Here is an 18,341-nt window from a genome sequence, read left to right on the forward strand (position 1 = left end):
CCTCATTTATCCCGAACCTGACAGGGGGGACATGAGGCCGGGTCGATCGCCGCACCACCTGAGTTTGTGACGTGGCGTCTGGCTCAGCTTGGTTGGGTACAGGCGGTGCTTTCCCTGTGTCGTCAGCCTCAACGAGAGGGACGATGGTCACTCCTCCATCCTCCTGGCTGGGTTGCCCGTCGCCTCGCTGGTCTGCCCCTGTGGACTCAGGCTCGTCAACCCGCACTGAAAATGTCGATCTCTCCAGACTCGCATCCGCTGGCCATTTAGGGGGGGACATGCCCTGGGTAACGGCAGATGCCGTTAACCCCAGATAGTCCCAGTAACCCAAGCGCCTCATCATGTGCTCCAGCTCGGGCATCGTGGCCCTGCTTGCCTGGGGCTCGGGCGACGAGCAAGTATATTGCGCATTCGCCGTCTGCATGGCCTGTGACAGGAGGAATTGACCTGTGGCTGGTGTCATTGGGCTTGGTGATACTATGGTTGCATGATCTGTGTCTAATGTCGCCGCGAGAGGTGATGGGGGGAATTGATGTTTGTCTGATGTCCTTCTTGTCCTCTGTGGACCTTTGTGTAGGTGTCCCGGACCAACCTTAGGGTGGACTAACCGGAGATCATCTCGGTGAACCTTGGCGGCTCTTCCACTCCGTGTTGTGACCGCGTAGGTGGTAGGCCCGAGTCGCTTCACTACCTCACGGGGTTCGGACCATTTAGGGGCCAGGCTTGCGCAAAACTTCTTGCCTCTGGAGGAAAGGTGGTGACATCGGACGTACACCTGTTGCCCCGGCTCCAATGGCAGGGGTGGGTGAGTGGTCTGAGGGGTATGAGTGGCTCCAAACTGTGCCTGATTCCGGCGTGCATCCTCCCGTCTTTCGGCGACAGGCATTTGAAGCACTCGTTCAGCAGCGCCCGCTACCCGGAGTTCCCCTGGGAGGGCGAGATCCCGTCCCTGAAGCAACTCCGCAGGGGAGTAGCCGGTTACCACCTTTCGGCGGCGACGGAGGCAGTACAATATCTTGGGGAGGAGCACATCCCACTGGGTGTGGTCATCCCCCAGACGTAGCCGCAACTGGACTTTGATGTCCTGGTTGCGGCGTTCTGTCGGGTTTGCTCTTGGGTGGTACGTAGGTGTCGTGTGGTGCTCCACCTCCCAGCGCTTACAATCGGCCTTCCAGCGCCGGCCTTTGAATTGTGTGCCATTATCTGTGAGTAGCACTCGGGGAAACCCATATCGTGGGAATACTTCGGCATCGAGGAGAGTGGCGATGGTCTCAGCTCGTACATTGGTGACGGCGAACGCTTCTGCCCAGCGTGTGAAAGTATCCGTGATTACAACCAAGAATCGCTTCCCGCGGGATGTGCGGGGGTATGGGCCCATTACGTCGAGAGCCACGGTGTGAAATGGGTCATGGGGCCTCCTGGGGCACTGTTGCTCTACCCCGTCAGGCCGACGGGCCTTGCGCTGTTGGCATGGTTGGCAGTCTCGCACATAATCGCGGATGTCACCTGCAACGCCCGGCCAGTGGAACCATTGCCGCAGTGCCCGCTGGGTCTGGTCGGCCCCCGGGTGTCCCGCTAGGTCGTGATCATGATAAAAATGCAAGGCAGCCTTCCGTCCGGCCGGCGGCACGTGCGTGCGCCACGAGCTCATGTCTCCGGGCACACGGCTCTGGAGTACCCCGTCAAGACTACGTAGGTGGGGAAGCTCCTGTTCTCTGCATTTTGCGAGGTCTGCTTGACTGACCAAGTCCTGGCTCTGTGCGAGACAGACAATCTCCATGAGGTTGGCTAGGGTAGCTGGCGCAGGGTCGCGGGGCCTCTCGGCCGTAGTGGCGTATAGTGCTGCTGGCGGGGGCTCACTTGTAGACCCCGTCTGGGGGTTGCAGGGGGGAAGTAAGTCGTCCCATCCCTGATCGTCCTTGAACACAGTGTTGGCATCCGGGTGACGGGAGAGCTCGTCCGCCAGCTGGTTCTCCCGCCCAGGGACGTGCTCCACGCGAAAAGCGAAGTTCTGGAGCATCAGTGCCCACCGCGTGAACTTGGATTTGCCTCCCTGGGCGGAGTTCAGCCACTGCAGGCACTGGCTGTCAGTGCGGAGCGTGAAGCGTCTCCCCTCGAGGTGGTGTCGGTATCGCCTGAGTGCCCACACCACCGCGAGACACTCCTGCTCGTTGACGTGGTACCGCCGCTCTGCAGGGCCAAACTTGGCACTGGCGTACTCGATCACCCGCCTCTCTTCTCCTGCTCTTTGTTGGTAGATTACTGCCCCCATACCCTCCTGGCTCGCGTCTGTCTGGACGAATAGGGGAATATCGGGCACTAGCCGTGACAGTGTGTGACACTCCATGAACTGCTGCTTGACACAGGCGAGGGCCTGCTCTGCCGCGTCCGTCCATCGAAACCTGCTCTTGGGTGACAAGAGGTCCGTCATTGGTGCGGTGATGGTGGCGAAGTTCGGGATGAATGACCTGAGCCAGTTTAAAAGTCCCATTAGCTTCTGCAATTGTTTTCTGGTACGGGGAGGCTCTTTCCCCTCTATCAGGGCCAGCTGATCTGGCAGGGGTCGACACCCATCCGCGCTCACTAGGTGCCCCAAGAACTCCAGTTCCTTCGCGCCGACATGGCACTTGCGCGGCGCACACGTCAGTCCGTGCGTGGCTAGCCGTTCGAGGACCAATGCGAGGTGATGTGCATGATCCTCCCACGATCGTGACCATATGATCACGTCGTCGAGGTAGGCCGCAGCAAACTTGCCAATGTAGCCGTCCAAGACGCGGACCATCATGGTCTGGAAGGTCGCAGGGGCATCCATCAGCCCGAACGGCATGGCACAAAACTGAAACCTGCGCCCATCGGGTGCAGTGAAGGCTGTCTTGGGGCGGTCCTCAGGCCGAACTGGCACCTGCCAGTAGCCGGACTTCAGGTCTAGTGACGTAAACACCTGGGCATCGCCCATGCTGGTGAGCGCTTCTGTAAGATTTATGAGTGGGGGTGGTGCCGGGATGGTTAGGTCATTAATTGGCTTAAAATTGATGCAGAAACGCAGGGAGCCGTCTTTCTTACTGGCCATGACTATGCGACAGTTGTATGGTGACGTGCTGGGCTCTATTACCCCATCCCCCAGCATTTCTGTGATTTGTTCCTGGATGGCAGTGAGCTCGCGGGGACCGAAACCCCCTGGCTTGGCGAATGGAGGAACATGGGGTACCATGGGTATTTAATGTTCTGTAATATTCGTACGGCGCAGCCGGTCAGCTGACGCGAACACCTGTGGTTGCTGCCTGAGGGCTCTGTCTAGAAGGGCACAATAGTCTGGTGGTACGCCGTGGCGTAGGTCTATCAGCTGGGTAGGATCCGTCCAGGTAGGTGGGCGGCGATGTGACAACCCATACACGGTCCAGCGCCCCTGGGTCCCGACATGTATTCTACCTGCCCCGACTTCTATGTTAGCATCCTCCTGGACTAGCCAGGGTAACCCTAGGATGAGCTCATCCCTGAGGTCCTGCACTACGAGTGCGCACGTCCTGGTCACATAGTCCCTTATGCCGACACTCACCTCCACACGCCCAGTCGTGACCGTGCTAGATCCCTTTGTTGCGAGCTGAATGGTGTCTGCCTCAGGTGTCACTTCAGCATCAGGGACAAGGTGGGCCGCAACGTAGGTGTGAGTCGCCGCGGTGTCCACCAACGCCTCCACCGGCCTCCCATCTAGCGAGACAGGGATGCGGATGAGGTTTCCAGCCTTCGGTCCCATCCGCCCAAGGCGCGGTGGTGCTTGGCTGGGGTCCCCAGCTGTGGGTCGGGTCACCGGCGATGCCTGGTGAATGGTGTCGCTCGCTGGCGACGTGGGGCTGTCCGTCATCGGTTGCGGTGGGCCGCCTCCACTGGCGAGTGGTAGGTGAGACGGTGCGTCTCTCACCCCCCTAGCTGTGGGTCGGGTCACCGGCGACGCCTGGTGAATGGTGTCGCTCGCTGGCGACGTGGGGCTGTCCGTCATCGGGTGCGGTGGGCCGCCTCCACTGGCGAGTGGTAGGTGAGACGGTGCGTCTCTCACCCCCCTAGCTGTGGGTCGGGTCACCGGCGACGCCTGGTGAATGGTGTCGCTCGCTGGCGACGTGGGGCTGTCCGTCATCGGGTGCGGTGGGCCGCCTCCACTGGCGAGTGGTAGGTGAGACGGTGCGTCTCTCACCCCCCTAGCTGTGGGTCGGGTCACCGGCGACGCCTGGTGAATGGTGTCGCTCGCTGGCGACGTGGGGCTGTCCGTCATCGGGTGCGGTGGGCCGCCTCCACTGGCGAGTGGTAGGTGAGACGGTGCGTCTCTCACCCCCCCTAGCTGTGGGTCGGGTCACCGGCGACGCCTGGTGAATGGTGTCGCTCGCTGGCGACGTGGGGCTGTCCGTCATCGGGTGCGGTGGGCCGCCTCCACTGGCGAGTGGTAGGTGAGACGGTGCGTCTCTCACCCCCCTAGCTGTGGGTCGGGTCACCGGCGACGCCTGGTGAATGGTGTCGCTCGCTGGCGACGTGGGGCTGTCCGTCATCGGGTGCGGTGGGCCGCCTCCACTGGCGAGTGGTAGGTGAGACGGTGCGTCTCTCACCCCCCTAGCTGTGGGTCGGGTCACCGGCGACGCCTGGTGAATGGTGTCGCTCGCTGGCGACGTGGGGCTGTCCGTCATCGGGTGCGGTGGGCCGCCTCCACTGGCGAGTGGTAGGTGAGACGGTGCGTCTCTCACCCCCCTAGCTGTGGGTCGGGTCACCGGCGACGCCTGGTGAATGGTGTCGCTCGCTGGCGACGTGGGGCTGTCCGTCATCGGGTGCGGTGGGCCGCCTCGACTGGCGAGTGGTAGGTGAGGCGGTGTGTCGGCGGAGGCAGGGCGTGAGGTCCGGGGACGGCGGCCAACTGCGTCGTCGCTCCCTAGTTGCAGTTTCCCGACGGCGCAGGTCCTCCCCTTGACGCCATCCACCGCGCCTCTCTGGTCGGGCACACTCTATGCCAGTGGTGTTCGGGCGTCGGGCAGTATTGGCAGCGTGGCGGATGATCGTCACGTTCACTGGAAGGGCCGCCACGTTGGCTGCCTGCCCGTGCTTGTCGCGCCGCCTGGCCGCCCTGATTCGGACGCGATGCCTCTCCCCCCTCCTGTAGCAAGTTGGACTGGGGTTGGGATTCCCTTGGTGGGGGGGGTTGCACATATCGCACCACGGCCACGGTGTCCTCCAGGCGTCTTGTAGGCCTCGCCTGTGGGACTTGGGGCGTCGTGACGCTCCGGGCGTCTCGTGCTGCCTTGAGGTCCTGTTCTACTTCCCTTGCGAGGGCGAGGAAAGCGTCTAGTCCCTTCTCCACTGCAGTACGCACGAAGGGCCGTACCTCGGGCGTCAAGAGCTCGACTATGTTCGGTAGCACATCCTGTATCCTACCGCGGGGTGTTAGACGTCGGTAGAGCCGCAGCTTCCCGTGCACAAATGCTTCTACTCCTTCCTCGCTAGACTGGGCTCGGCAGAACAACTCGTTCATGCAACAGGCCCGTGCGCGCGAGTCATCAAAGCGTGCCTCCAGGCGTCGTGCAAAATCAGTCCACGCGGTGTCGTAATCGCCTGTCTGAGACCACCAGGTTCGGGCGTCGCCGCGCAACTGGCTGCTGGCGCGTTCTGTCCACTCCTCTGGTGCGATGTGATGGCGTGCTAATTTTTCCTTGCATACCCGCAAGAACATGGCTGGGTCCTCGTGGGCGTGACCCGCGAACTCCGGCAGTACGATCGGCCCACTCGCGGCGCGCGGCGCGGGGGTCAGCTGTGCGTGGTACGCTTGCATCATTGTGCTCTCGCAGGTGACGCAGAGGAACAACCCATCACGAAAATGCACGAACTCGCGTACTTCAGCGCACGCGCGGTGTTTTGTGACCCCGCACTGTAGGCATCGGGCCGTCTCGCCTGGCTGCGCGCGGCAGCGCGCGGCTGCGCACAGCGTGTTTGTTGTACCCCTTGCGGCGCTTCCCGGCTGCTCCTCTTTGACGCGGACACGGCCGCATGCACACTGACACTGAGCACTCTCGTTATTTACGAGTGACTCCGGAAAGGGTCTAAAACAGCCCTCACACAATCCCTCCATGTCGATGGCTATGTCCGGATCTCTCTGCATCCTCGTGGAACGTGGCTGGCCGCCCCGGGAGACGGGATGTGTCCGTGGACGCGGTCCGCGGTCGAGTGTGCCGATTCGGCTGCCTTCGGTTCCACTCGGTTAGGCTCGGGTGCCGAACGGCCGGAGTTGGCTTCTTTGGTGCACGTGCGCGCTCGGCGGGCGGAGAGGGGAAAGTGGTGGCCGGTGCTCCTTTCTAGCGCGCGCGTTGCTGGGGTGGGGGTGGGGTGATCTCGTTTGCCCTTGGGTCCCGTTAAGGGCGCTGGTCAGACGCGCCCTTTGTCCTGCGCGCGCGTTTTCCTCCCCTTTGTCCTGGCTCGCCTTTCGACTACTTTGCCGTAGTTTTGACGGGAATTTTGACGGTTTTTCTTTGCCTGAATTGTTTGCAATTTTGATGAGCCACCTAGATGGGCGCCATTTGTCGTCCTGCCGATGTTGATGCGTGGTTGGGTGGTGTCTGAGGGCGCCAACTAACCTTTAACAGGGGTGGTTGCTGTGGGCTAGTTCACAGCACGAGACTCCGTCTCTCGGTGGTCGTGACGTCGCCACGTGGCAGGCAGGAGTGGTAGGACCACACACACGACTAACGTTGTCGGCACGCACACGACTGTCCGGTCCGCACACGAACACCGATCGCCGAACTCCGCGAGTCGCACACGACTGCTCGCGCCGAGGGGTGAAGGCCAACTGGCGCGTCCTGGCAGGTCCCGTTAGGGCTCGAGTCGATCTCCGCTCTCCATGACAATCGACCTCCACCCGTTCGAGACACTACCACCAACCACACACGCTGACCGGTGAGGCACCGAGGTGGCATAACGACCTGTGCGAGCCACGGGAGCACCTGGGACGACGTCAAGTTACACATTTTCATTTTTCTCATCGAATAACTAGAAATTCGTCAATGAATTGCTTGTTTTTACCATTTTTTTAAATACATTTTGCGTCACGATTTCCAAAATATAAAACTATATTGGAAAAACTGCATTACTTTTCTCGTCAGATTAATACTCTGGAAGCTGTAGCTATCATAATTCTCGAGAAAATAGGCTAGTAGTGGACGCATGTATAACTGGTTTTAAAAAGGGGTATATACCACTCTTAAACAGGATGATTCTGTTAAATAACATTTCGAGCTTATATGTAGGTAATTTTCCGAATTGTTGGATCAGTTTGTTAACATTAATAGAAATATAAAATCACGTTAATGTTTGTTTAGGTAACCTATATTTTAAATTAAAGTACTTATGTATGTTACCTAATTCATGTTTATTCAGTATTGTGTGTTAGAGTGCATCCCAATGTGTGTATATTTTTCTATTTCTTCTCGATACAGGTCACTGGAAATCTTGTGTAAATTTAATTGTATGGTATGTTTTGTGAGAATGGACGTGTCGAATTTTTCTTTCAAACGATAAGCAGTTGAAATGAGTCTGATTTTGTTTTCTGGAATATAATTTTGGTAGATTTCAAAAACGTTTTAACACATCACTAACTGAAAAAAGGAATATAATTTAAGTGACTTTAAATATATATTATGGAAAATGAATATAGTTCGGATCTGACAATTTGACATGGGATACAATGCTTTCTGTTATTTTGCCTACATATTCAATACTTTTTCCGTGGCCGATCACAAAATAAAATCTATTTACCAGATTTCAGTGAATTTAGGATCTGGTAAAGGAAATCTTGTGTGCTTCTGTTTGTCCCACCGAAACTTTTTCAATACGATGTTCCGTTTTCGTTTTATTGAATTTTTAAAGATTTTCCAGGACGAGTCACAAAAAAAACTATACATATAAAAATATATACATTTATATATATGAGCAGATTTTGGTGAAATTAAATTATATTTAATACAAAAAAAAGTCTTTAATTTTAGTCACGACTTTCTTTGACGTACGATACGTTTTCGATTTGTCCTTTTTTTTCCAGGAAATTTTCTGGAAAACCAAAAACCTATTTTGTGTTGATTTTTGTTAATTTGTAATATATTATGAAAATCGTTGTGTACTTTAACTTTGTCCTGAAACATTTTGCTGTAAAATGCGCTATTTTCAATTTATTTCAATATTTTAGGTTTTTCCGTGACGAATTCCAGAAAACAAAATAGTAGTTATTAGTGTATTTTTGTAAATTTTTTGTATGTTATGGTAAATTTGGCTCTCTTTAATTTTAGTGTCTCTACCTTTCTTCGTAGAACGCACCGTTTTCCAGTTATTAATTTATTCAGCATTTTTCCGGGACAAATCCCGGAAAAAACGTTACCAAAATAAAGTGGATTTCGGTGGATTTTGGATATGTTATTCTACAAATTTTTCTGCAAATTTTGATATAATAAAACCTTTTCTTGCAATTTGTCCGTAAATCGACCCCTTTTTCTCATAAAATGCCTGGACTACGAATCCTTCAGAGAAACGGTGTTGCTGTGTAGCGGGAGGAGGTTGAAGGGAGGAGGGAGGTTTATCACCGTTACAGATCAGCACTTCCCCTACAGCGGGCGACGTTGAGGCGTGTCAGTGTCATCCCCACCCTGCTCGTCTTCCCGGAGCTTGGCATCAACTTTCACGTCGAGCAGCACAAGGCAGACACTAAAAATGCCAAATTAGCCAGTTTTCCTAACCAAATAAACTGATATTTAATGCGGTGACCTTATACTTTTAATATACCATTTTGTTCAGAAAAATATAATCTTTTCCAATATAGATTCAAATTTTAATTTTTCTCATCGAATAACTAGAAATTCGTCAACGAATTGCTTGTTTTTACCATTTTTTTAAATATATTTTGCGTCACGATTTCCAAAATATAAAACTATATTGGAAAAACTGCATTACTTTTCTCATCAGATTAATAATCTGGAAGCTGTAGCTATCATAATTCTCGAGAAAATAGGCTAGTAGTGGACGCATGTATAACTGGTTTTAAAAAGGGGTATATACCACTCTTAAAACATTTTGGGCTGACAATTGTTTTTCAGATTGGAGTATGTGTAGTGTAAGTACCGTATTCACTTGCGTAATGTCCGCACCCTTTATTTATACATCCTTAAAAGAAAAAATTAAAAATTCGCATAATGTCCGCACCAGTCGTCTACGGCGGGCAACACAACTTTGGCCACCCCTAAAGGACGCAGTACGAATGGAAAGTTGACGGCTCTGTAAACAAAGCCGTGACCTTGAGCTGTCCTTTCTCTCCTGTTCTGAAAGGGTGGGGAAATTCGTTGAACTGAACAAAGCACGGTCAAAGGCCCCGCCCGTGTATAAGCCCCCCTCCTTGTTTTGTAAACATTTTTGAGAAAAATTTAAAAACGTGTTTTTCTGGGTTTATCTGAGGGCAGGGCAGCTTGGCATGCATCAAACAACAAGCCATGTATTGTGAGCGGCGGGAGGTGATTTTGTAAGTGTCCGTTCTCAGTAGGACCGGCGTGAGGCATGCCAGACGTAAGCAGTTAGTCCTATCTCAAACGACATAAAGATAAAGAAAGCTGAACTCGCGCGCTGCCGCTGTATTGATGTGGAGTAGAGGTGGGTCGAAAAGTATCAACCTGATACTTTGGCACTGATACGCGCCTGTATCAGGATCGGCAAACGAGTACACTTGAAAAGTATCAGAGACTTTAGTATCAGTTCAGAATTCAGCTGGAACAACACCACAGCCAATGAATACAGTACACGATCGCAGATGACGGTCACTTGGGCGGAGCTTGTGAAAGGGGAGGGAGCAGGAACGACGAATAAGGGATAAAGAAGGGAAAGAATGTAGGGGAGGAAGCGCAGGGGAAGGCGTTGAAGCCTTGAAGGAGAGGCGCAAAGCGATATTGTTACAAGCAGGGCTGCCACTCATGGGTTTTTCCACCCAGATCTGGGGTTTTCCAATGGTGTTTGGGTTTCTGGGTTTTTAAATAATGAATTCCAACAATTCTAGGTTTTTTATAATTTTAATTATTTTTATACCTAAAACAATAATAAAGGTAGTAGCTACTGTATCTGTTGCAATATCTGTTTGATAAATGCAAACAAGTCTATGTGTTTCACACACAAAAATACATATAAACACAAAACTAGTTTTCAAGAAGCTAAGTCGAATATTAAATTAGACACATTCTTCAAAGAGGCTTGCAGAACACAAAACCAATGCAACAATTAACCTTCAAACCAATCTTGTAGAATCAGACTCTGAATAAAGACTAACGTACATGATGCAGTTTTATAAAAACAATTACCGGTTTAAAGGATGCAGTGATGGTGTTTGTTTTGTCATGTATATATTTGTAGGTTTTTTTATGATATGTACTGGTCCAAGAATTACTTATACAGCCATTTTGCTGCAGTGTAATTTTCTTGTATTGGTTGTATTTAACCGTTTTCAGTCTTGTAAGGTAATTAATTGTTTTATATTAAAATCAGTTATGTTTATATTTTTGAATTAGTACGCAAACATTTTCAACGATAGCATTTTAGACGCATCTGGGGTTTTTACCCATGTGTCTGGGTTTTTTTGTAGGTTATCTAGGTTTTTCATGAATATAAGAGTGGCAGCCCTGGTTACAAGTCGTTTTGTTTATTTTCCTACTTCAAAGTACGCTCAGTGCGCAGTGCGTGCACCATCTCGTTCAATAATAAAACTAATGAAATTTTAATATTAAAAAGTACATTAATACAAGATATAATATTTATATTTGTGCACCTAACAGCTATGAAAATGCAAATAAATTCTCAGTTGACACTAATAACAGATGTAATCAACATATGGACTTTCTTTTTTCGAAAACAATTAGTAACATTTTTTTTATACATTAAAAATTCACGATTTTATCAAAAATAAAAAATAAAAAAAACAGTTAGGTACATTAGTGAGCATACTATATCAATGTTTTTTCAAATGTTTCTTCAGATTAGTCGATGATTTATAACTCAGTTTTTGTTTACACAAATTACAATTAGCAAACTCATTATTTTCCGTGAAAAAAATTCCACACAAATGAAGTCTTTTTCGTGCACTTATCCATTCCTTATTTCACTATAAAGATACTAACTACAAAGCATGACAGCCGGCAACAATGTACATGGTGATACACGGCCAGGACGAACTGCAGTGAATGTTGAACTGATTGATACTGGCTGTATCAGGTGGGCATGAGAGTAACAGAGGTAGAGAATTACCGGGCGTGATAAATATTGTATCAGATTCTCCTTCCGGTCGCACGGTCTGCGTACGCGGAGCTTTGTTGCCTCCTGGGACCGTCTGATACAGAAGTATCAGAGACTTGTACCTAGGTACATCAATGTATCAGTATCAGGTTGGGACTGATACCGAAAATTGCTGTCCCAACCCACCTCTAATTGTGGAGTGTTGTCGGGGAAGACGAGGGGAAGTGAAGGAGGAAGGGAAGTGGGTCAAGGATTCTAACACTCCTTTGTCTGGTTGGCTGGATAGCTGGCAGGAGGGAGGTTAAGTCACGCCTCTGCCTCTCGCCCCTCCTGCCACAGCGCTGCCTCTGCCTCTCTCCCCCCCAGTCATAGCACTGCTTCTCCCCCCAGCGGAGTCGTTGCCTCTCTCTTCCTCTTGCTGCGTCGCTGCCTCCCCCGCCATTCCTCATTAGAACAAAGACGCACGACTTGAATAGAACACAAAAATTTTGTATTTTTGTATTTTTCCTCGCATAATGTCCGCACCCCATTTTTTTTTGGCCAAAAATGTGGTCAAATTACTGCGGACATTACGCGAGCGATTACGGTATTTAAAATACTAAAAAATATTTCATTTGTGTATATCATTGGGATTATTTGTTTATAGTCTTACATTTAGGTTTGATTTTTATTTCACTTATTTGATGGAATATTTTAACCTCACTATCGCTACAAACCAAGTTAATTTTTTTTAATGTTGAAATATATGATATGAGATTGTCTTCGTTTATATTCTATCCAGTGATTCTTTTATAATTTCTGGATATTTCTTTTACAGTTATGAGTATTTCATCATAATTTCCACACCACTGCAGTCGGGACAGTATTAGTTTGTTTTTCTTTTCATTTCTTGTTGGCTTAGAAGGTAACTTGGCTTCAGTCATTGCAAAAGAGAAGAGAGTTGAGCTGCAGCCCTCATCAGGGCGAGAGCAACCCGCGCTAAGAAGAGAATGCAAGAGTCGAGAAGATTCTGGTCGCCCCCGTACTAGCCTAGAGATCTAGGATGTTATCTTCAGTTGTCAAAGCTAAGGTTTCTGCCATTTGCAAGCTCAGAAATTAGGACATCCGTTGGATACTTAGCTGAACTTCAGTGACAGTCGTCAGTCGCCATTTGCCTCGTTGAAGTTCCATAGTGATGCCGTCAACTTCCTGCTCTTTGGAGGCCTAGCTGCAGACACCGGTAAAGTTTTCTCCATTCTCCAACAGGTAGAAAATTGCAATAATAGCGCAGGTTGCTTTTTTTATATATGCCTGGAATAAAACGTACTTTATCTTTATTTATTTATTTTAAATTTGTTTCATGCCCACCAACAGCCAAAGGCTTGGAAGGTGGGCATGACATATATATGACTATATATGACAGGGACAGTAGTGATTCATGCCGCTATATGGGCACCCGACAACCATCAGCACCAACAGTAGTTAAGCATTACCTGAGGGGAAACCAAAGCAGGTAGATAGATCCATAAATAGTCTACATACGTAGGGTGAGTGCATCATATAGGGGCAGAGCCCTAAACAAAAATAACACAAAAATATAAAACAGAATAAAGATATAATACATCAGAGTTGTGATAAAATAAATGAGACAATCAACATAAAATTTAATTAGGTAATATGTTTACATAATGACAACTTTTAATTAACCACAAGAAACACTAGGAATACTAGTAAATATGAAATGAATTATGCTACGAATCAGATTAAACAGATCATGACTTATATAATAAAGAGAGGATTACATGTTTAATTTGTTGTAGTTCAAAGTGAGTCTGCAAATTAGATCATTATTACTATTATGGAGAGTTCAGAAAGTTCAAAGGAGGCAACTATTAAATTCTGGAACTCTCAGACCAGTGTTATTGAGGAGGTAGGTACATTTAATTTTAGAACTATTGCAATTCTGAACAATTGCATAAGTTGAAATCCCTTAACGAATCTATTTTTACAGCCCAAACCTTTTAAGCACTTTTGCAAATGCAAAAACTGAATATAATTCCATGCAATTGAACTCTTTTTCTGCAGATGATTTATGGTTAATTTCAAAATGTGGGAAGATGCTCTTAAAATAATCTGTTAGTTACAACCATTTGATGAAAATGTGAGGTTCGTTCAGACTTCGACTCTTTCAATTGATTTTTTCAGAACGTTGGTTTTTGGGAACAGAAAACTAAATTGCTGGTTTTTGTGAAAATATAAAAATTATTATTATTTACCTAAATTTCTCACACATGTTGGGGAGGATTATTTTATTTTGTTTGTTTTCTTGCAGTTTTTTATATTAAATATTTACATTGGAATATAAAAACAAGCAAATAGTAAATCAAACAACAATTAAGGCTGATTTGTAGAGTTATGAGAGAGCATTCTAATGTAAGTAATGAAAGTGTTAAGCAGCACAAAGTGTTCACATGTGTACACCTCGGACTCGCATACCGCGAACAATTGGTTCCGAGAAATACTCACGCTATGTGAATTCGCGTTACGCGAGTTCCGCTATCCCCATTAATAACAATGTTATTTTACATGGTACGGTTTAGTGAACGCACAAAAAAATCCTTTTAAGTACGAGGGGAAGATAATAAAACCTTTGAATATATATACTTTATAGAAGTCGCGAGTGGATAGGATTTATTCTACATTTTTCAGGAACGTATGATGAGCAGCTTGGGAACTTCACCGCTGCAGGGTGCTGCCGTAACGCCTTGCATCGTCTTAGGTTGTTATTTACACGTTAGAGCGCAGCACTGTCGCCTGCTGTCATTCCCCGTACCCCCCACCGATCATTCACTGCAGCTCAAGGTCGTTCAACGGGAGGGGGAAGGGGTGTTTGATGAGTTCGACACTTGTCCGCTAGGGACCACCACAAGTCGATGCCCTAGAGATGGTGGCGATTGCGGCGGTGAATTAACCAATTACCTCAAACCGTATTAGAAATTTTAACCTGGGCTGGCGACTTCTATACAGTATATATATTCAAAGATAAAACTGTCACACGCACAATGGTAGAGAGCATCAGTCGTATTAACTTTGAGGAAAAAACATCTAAGAACAATAATGAAACATGGCACAACTGTTTGGGCGCACACACACCAAGTTACCTTTGAATTTTCCCCTAAATTCTTACGTGTGTCTGTTTAAAAAAAAAAACCAAAACAAAAAAAAATTAACTCGTAAACACACATGACATAAGTTGCAGATTGCTTTACATAAATAGAAATTTTAACGTAGATTGTCCGGAGAAAAAGCGGATGTGGATGTAGTCGTTTCTTCCTCCACGAGTGAAAATGTAAACAAGCTGTCTTTGTGTTCGTGTACAGCAGGGGGTGAATCAACTTCCTGTCCTGAAGTGGGAGGGGTAGCTGGCGTGTCACAACCTTCATCTTCTCTTTCCCAAGCCGGTGCCGTAGCCTCCTTCACAAGGTCTGCTCGTTTGGAAGTTGATGCAGGCGCAAAAAACTTTCTAGCCGTGTTTGTGTTTTACTTTTTTTTTGTGTTTGTACAAGCATATATTCAATGGTACAAGTCTTTGTTCACCTGACATACCTTATCGATTTTTTTTTGAAGTTGTCAGGGTTGTCACTTCTTTCTTCGTTTGGATCATTCTCCTCTACAATCTTACAAGCTTATTTATTTTCCAAAATATGACAGTGGTCCGTATCGTAGATTCACTTAGGCCCAATGCGCGACCAATTACACTGTTGCCTTCATGGTTTTTAGAACGCCGTACAACTTCCAACTTCGTTTCTAAAGAAATAGTTTTTCTTTTTGCTACCACTTTATCAGACTGTACAATTTTTGTACGTTCATATTTATTACATATGTACTACGAACTTTACCACGCACAACAACAAAATGACTAGCTGATTATAAAGTGTACAACAAAACAAAGCTTGACGATAACTAGTATATCTACAGTCGCCTGGGAAGCGCTTTGAGTCATGAAAACGACACACACGCGCGCACACGCGGGTACGATAACATGACAGCTGAGATGGCTTTTTCCTGCGATAGTTGACGCGCCGAGCTCGGCTAGACACTGCCCGAGCGGCATTCACACGATGTATCCGACGATGCGGCGACACCCCGCGGCAGTAAATTTATACCAAAACATTAATTCTCACCTCGCGTTATGCGGGTTTTATTTCGCACTATCTGAAACCATTCCACAAAAATTGTTCTCGCGTTATGCAAATTCGCGTTAATTGAACTCGTGCTATGCGAGTCGGAGGTGTACTTAATGGAGGACAGGCCAGGTGCAGCTCGGGTCATGGTGTGTGCAGGGTCTGTGCTCGCAGCTGGCGGAGGGAGTGTTCCAGTCGGAGGCATGGGTGCGCGCAGGCCGGGACCTGAGCCTGGGCGGTGACGAGGGCACGGCACTGGCGGCGTGCACTCTGCGCTGGGCGCGCGGCAAGGCTCTGGCCGGCCAGCTGCCGGGCTTGCGCGTGCCGCTGCTGCGCGTCGCCCTGCGCGCCATTGACTGCTCCCTGCAGGACCCCTTCGTGCTGTTCCACGACTCCACCGGTAGTAGCCCTGCGTTCCCTCGCACGCTCCCAGCTTGAATAGGACTGAGTGGTGTGCCACTACAGTCTTTAGAAGTTCACAAGTTGCTTCACAGATAGTGGTGATAGCTCTTTCTTTGTTCTTCCACAGGTTTGATTTTGGTTACAATCATTTTTGTTTTAATTTTTTTTACACACATCAAACAAATACTATTCACAACTAGTCTCATAGTTTCTCACCCATTCAATGTATCAGAAATGTTAGATTGCAGACCTTCTATGTCATTAATAATATTCATGTGTTCAGGTTGCTATTGCGGACTGTGCGGTGTGCGCAGGTCAGATGCCGGGCACGCTCCACCGCGAGGTGCGCGAGGCCCACGAGGCACGGCTGCACCCGGGCACGGTGCTCGTGCTGCACCAGGTGGGCGTGCTGACCATGCGACGGACGCTCAGGAACCACTGCCTGAACGTCACTGCCAACAACCTGGTGGCCATCTACCAGACTCCGGACCCGCAGCGCCCCGACGCTGTGGAGGTGGTGCGCCTGCGCGATGTTTCCCTGCTCGAAGCCGCACGTGCCGTGCGTGCCATCAATGAGAGGCGCCTGGCGCCGGACCTGCCAGGCACGCGCCTGTCTGACTGTGGCGACCAGCAGCTCTTCTCCACTGTGGGCCCTCGCCCTGGGCTGACGTACCTTGGGGGCGCCTTGAGCCCCAGCACTCGCCTGTGCAATGGTACCTCCAGTGTACCTAGGGACTGCACAAGCGTGAATCCTTCGCCTCGGAGCTTCCGTACGCCCCTGCGCAACACTACCTCCAGCGTGCCTCGTACAGTTCCTGGAGGCTCCGCAAGCACGACTCCTTCGCCTCGGAGCTCCAGCGTCTCTGTGTTGGCGGCATACTCTGCCCAGAGCACACTCAATGGCAGCATGCACGGTGTGCCACGGCCTGGGAGCGAGCGGCTCTCGAGCAACACTGCTTCTGCCAAAGGGTTCACGCCAAAGACGTCGCAGCTGACTGGTCCAGGGACCCCCTGTCTCAACAATGCCCGGTGCTCGTGGGCGGTGGCGGAGTCCGACGACGAGCGGAGGATCGCGGAGAGCGTCCTGGACTGCATTGACCCATCGCAGCTGTTCGATGAGGATTTCTGATGGCTGCAGTTGCTGGTGAGGGTGCGAGGCTCTCTCGTAGTTGTGGGAGTTGGAGACCGCTACTGTTTCACTGAAGTTGTGAACTGTGCGAAATGATAATTTGTTGAGCTTAGACTTTCATAATATTCAGAATCCATAAAAATGACATTTGACACTACCAATATTGATTATTACTGAACAGAACTAAACTTTAAACAGTATATATTTGTTTCCACAGCATTTTATTGAATGCAAAGTCTAAAGAATATTTTTGGGTACTGAAGTTTGTAATACCAAATTACTCGATTTTAAGGTGCACATTTTTTTTGGTGACTTTTTGATCTCGGAAAATAGGGGTACATTTTTACAATCAGTGGCATCTTGCATCAACCAAATGAATTTCATTTTAAGATGACTTATGTATTGATTTACTGTCTTTGTAAGCAAACTCATTAATGATTGTAATAAGGTTAAAGAAAGCAGTTAATTTTGTGCCAGTCATCTGTCATATTATGTTACAATGCCAATTGTTATGGCATTAAACGGAAAAGATACTGTACGCATTTAATGCAAGGTCACCTGGCACAACTTGTGCTCAAAACCTGTTGAGCAGCACTGAAGGTTCCAGGTGACCATTCACCTGTAAAAAATACACGTGTTGATGAAATTGAAATGCATTGCATCTTGTAGGTTAACTTTTTCTTGTAAAGAAACTGTAACCAAAATGAAATTTGTCTTAGATTTGAGTAAATGCGGTACTTAAGTCTACAAAAACCTTAACATTACTAAAAGTATCTAGTGGCAGAGTGAAACTTGAGAATTTTTGGACACGCTATGGATAAGACTTTTCATTGCAGATTAATGTATATTTTTGTATTTTCCAATTTTTTTAATTTAAAACCATTATATAAATATTAGAGTTGTAAGTACGTGTGTTAGAAGTTAGATATTAAAGGAAGAAGAAAAACAGTTTTTGACGTGACGTCTAATAAATCGATGAACGCCGGCTGCACGCACAAAAAAGTGTCCCGTAACGCACATTGTCCCACTACGGCTGTCCCACTACGGATGTGTCCTGTTATGCTCATTGTACGCATGTGTGGCATATCTCTTCCACTCGATTGGAACAACCATCGATTTGACTTTTCAATCATATTTTCGTCGTTTGAATTATTAATATTATGTAATTTAACGATCGTCCACCGATTTTCAGCACAATCGGTACGGTTATTTAAAAGTAATGTTGAATATTCAAATACGTTTTTAATGAAAAATGGTGTTTTACACTTGCACATAATAATTCAAATTACACCCTGGATCATTTGCACAATGTTTTAAAAGATATTGTAACATATTATAAATAAGTTTGGTGTATTTGAGATGCG

General features: G+C 48.2%; 1 protein-coding gene across 2 annotated transcripts in view; it reads left to right on the plus strand.

Annotated features, from left to right (window-relative positions):
* LOC134538793 (uncharacterized) overlaps positions 1-17,928 on the plus strand; it is a 38,442-nt gene extending 20,514 nt beyond the window's left edge. For both annotated transcript variants that reach the window (XM_063380288.1, XM_063380297.1), the window contains exons 5-6: positions 15,606-15,846; positions 16,163-17,928. In XM_063380288.1, coding sequence (XP_063236358.1) covers positions 15,606-15,846; positions 16,163-16,977 — 1,056 coding nt within the window. In that variant the 3' untranslated portion in view covers positions 16,978-17,928. The remainder of the gene's footprint in view (positions 1-15,605; positions 15,847-16,162) is intronic.
* The last annotated feature ends 413 nt before the right edge of the window (positions 17,929-18,341 follow it).

The sequence above is a fragment of the Bacillus rossius genome, chromosome 1, assembly GCF_032445375.1.
Source record: "Bacillus rossius redtenbacheri isolate Brsri chromosome 1, Brsri_v3, whole genome shotgun sequence".
NCBI lineage: Eukaryota > Metazoa > Arthropoda > Insecta > Phasmatodea > Bacillidae > Bacillus > Bacillus rossius.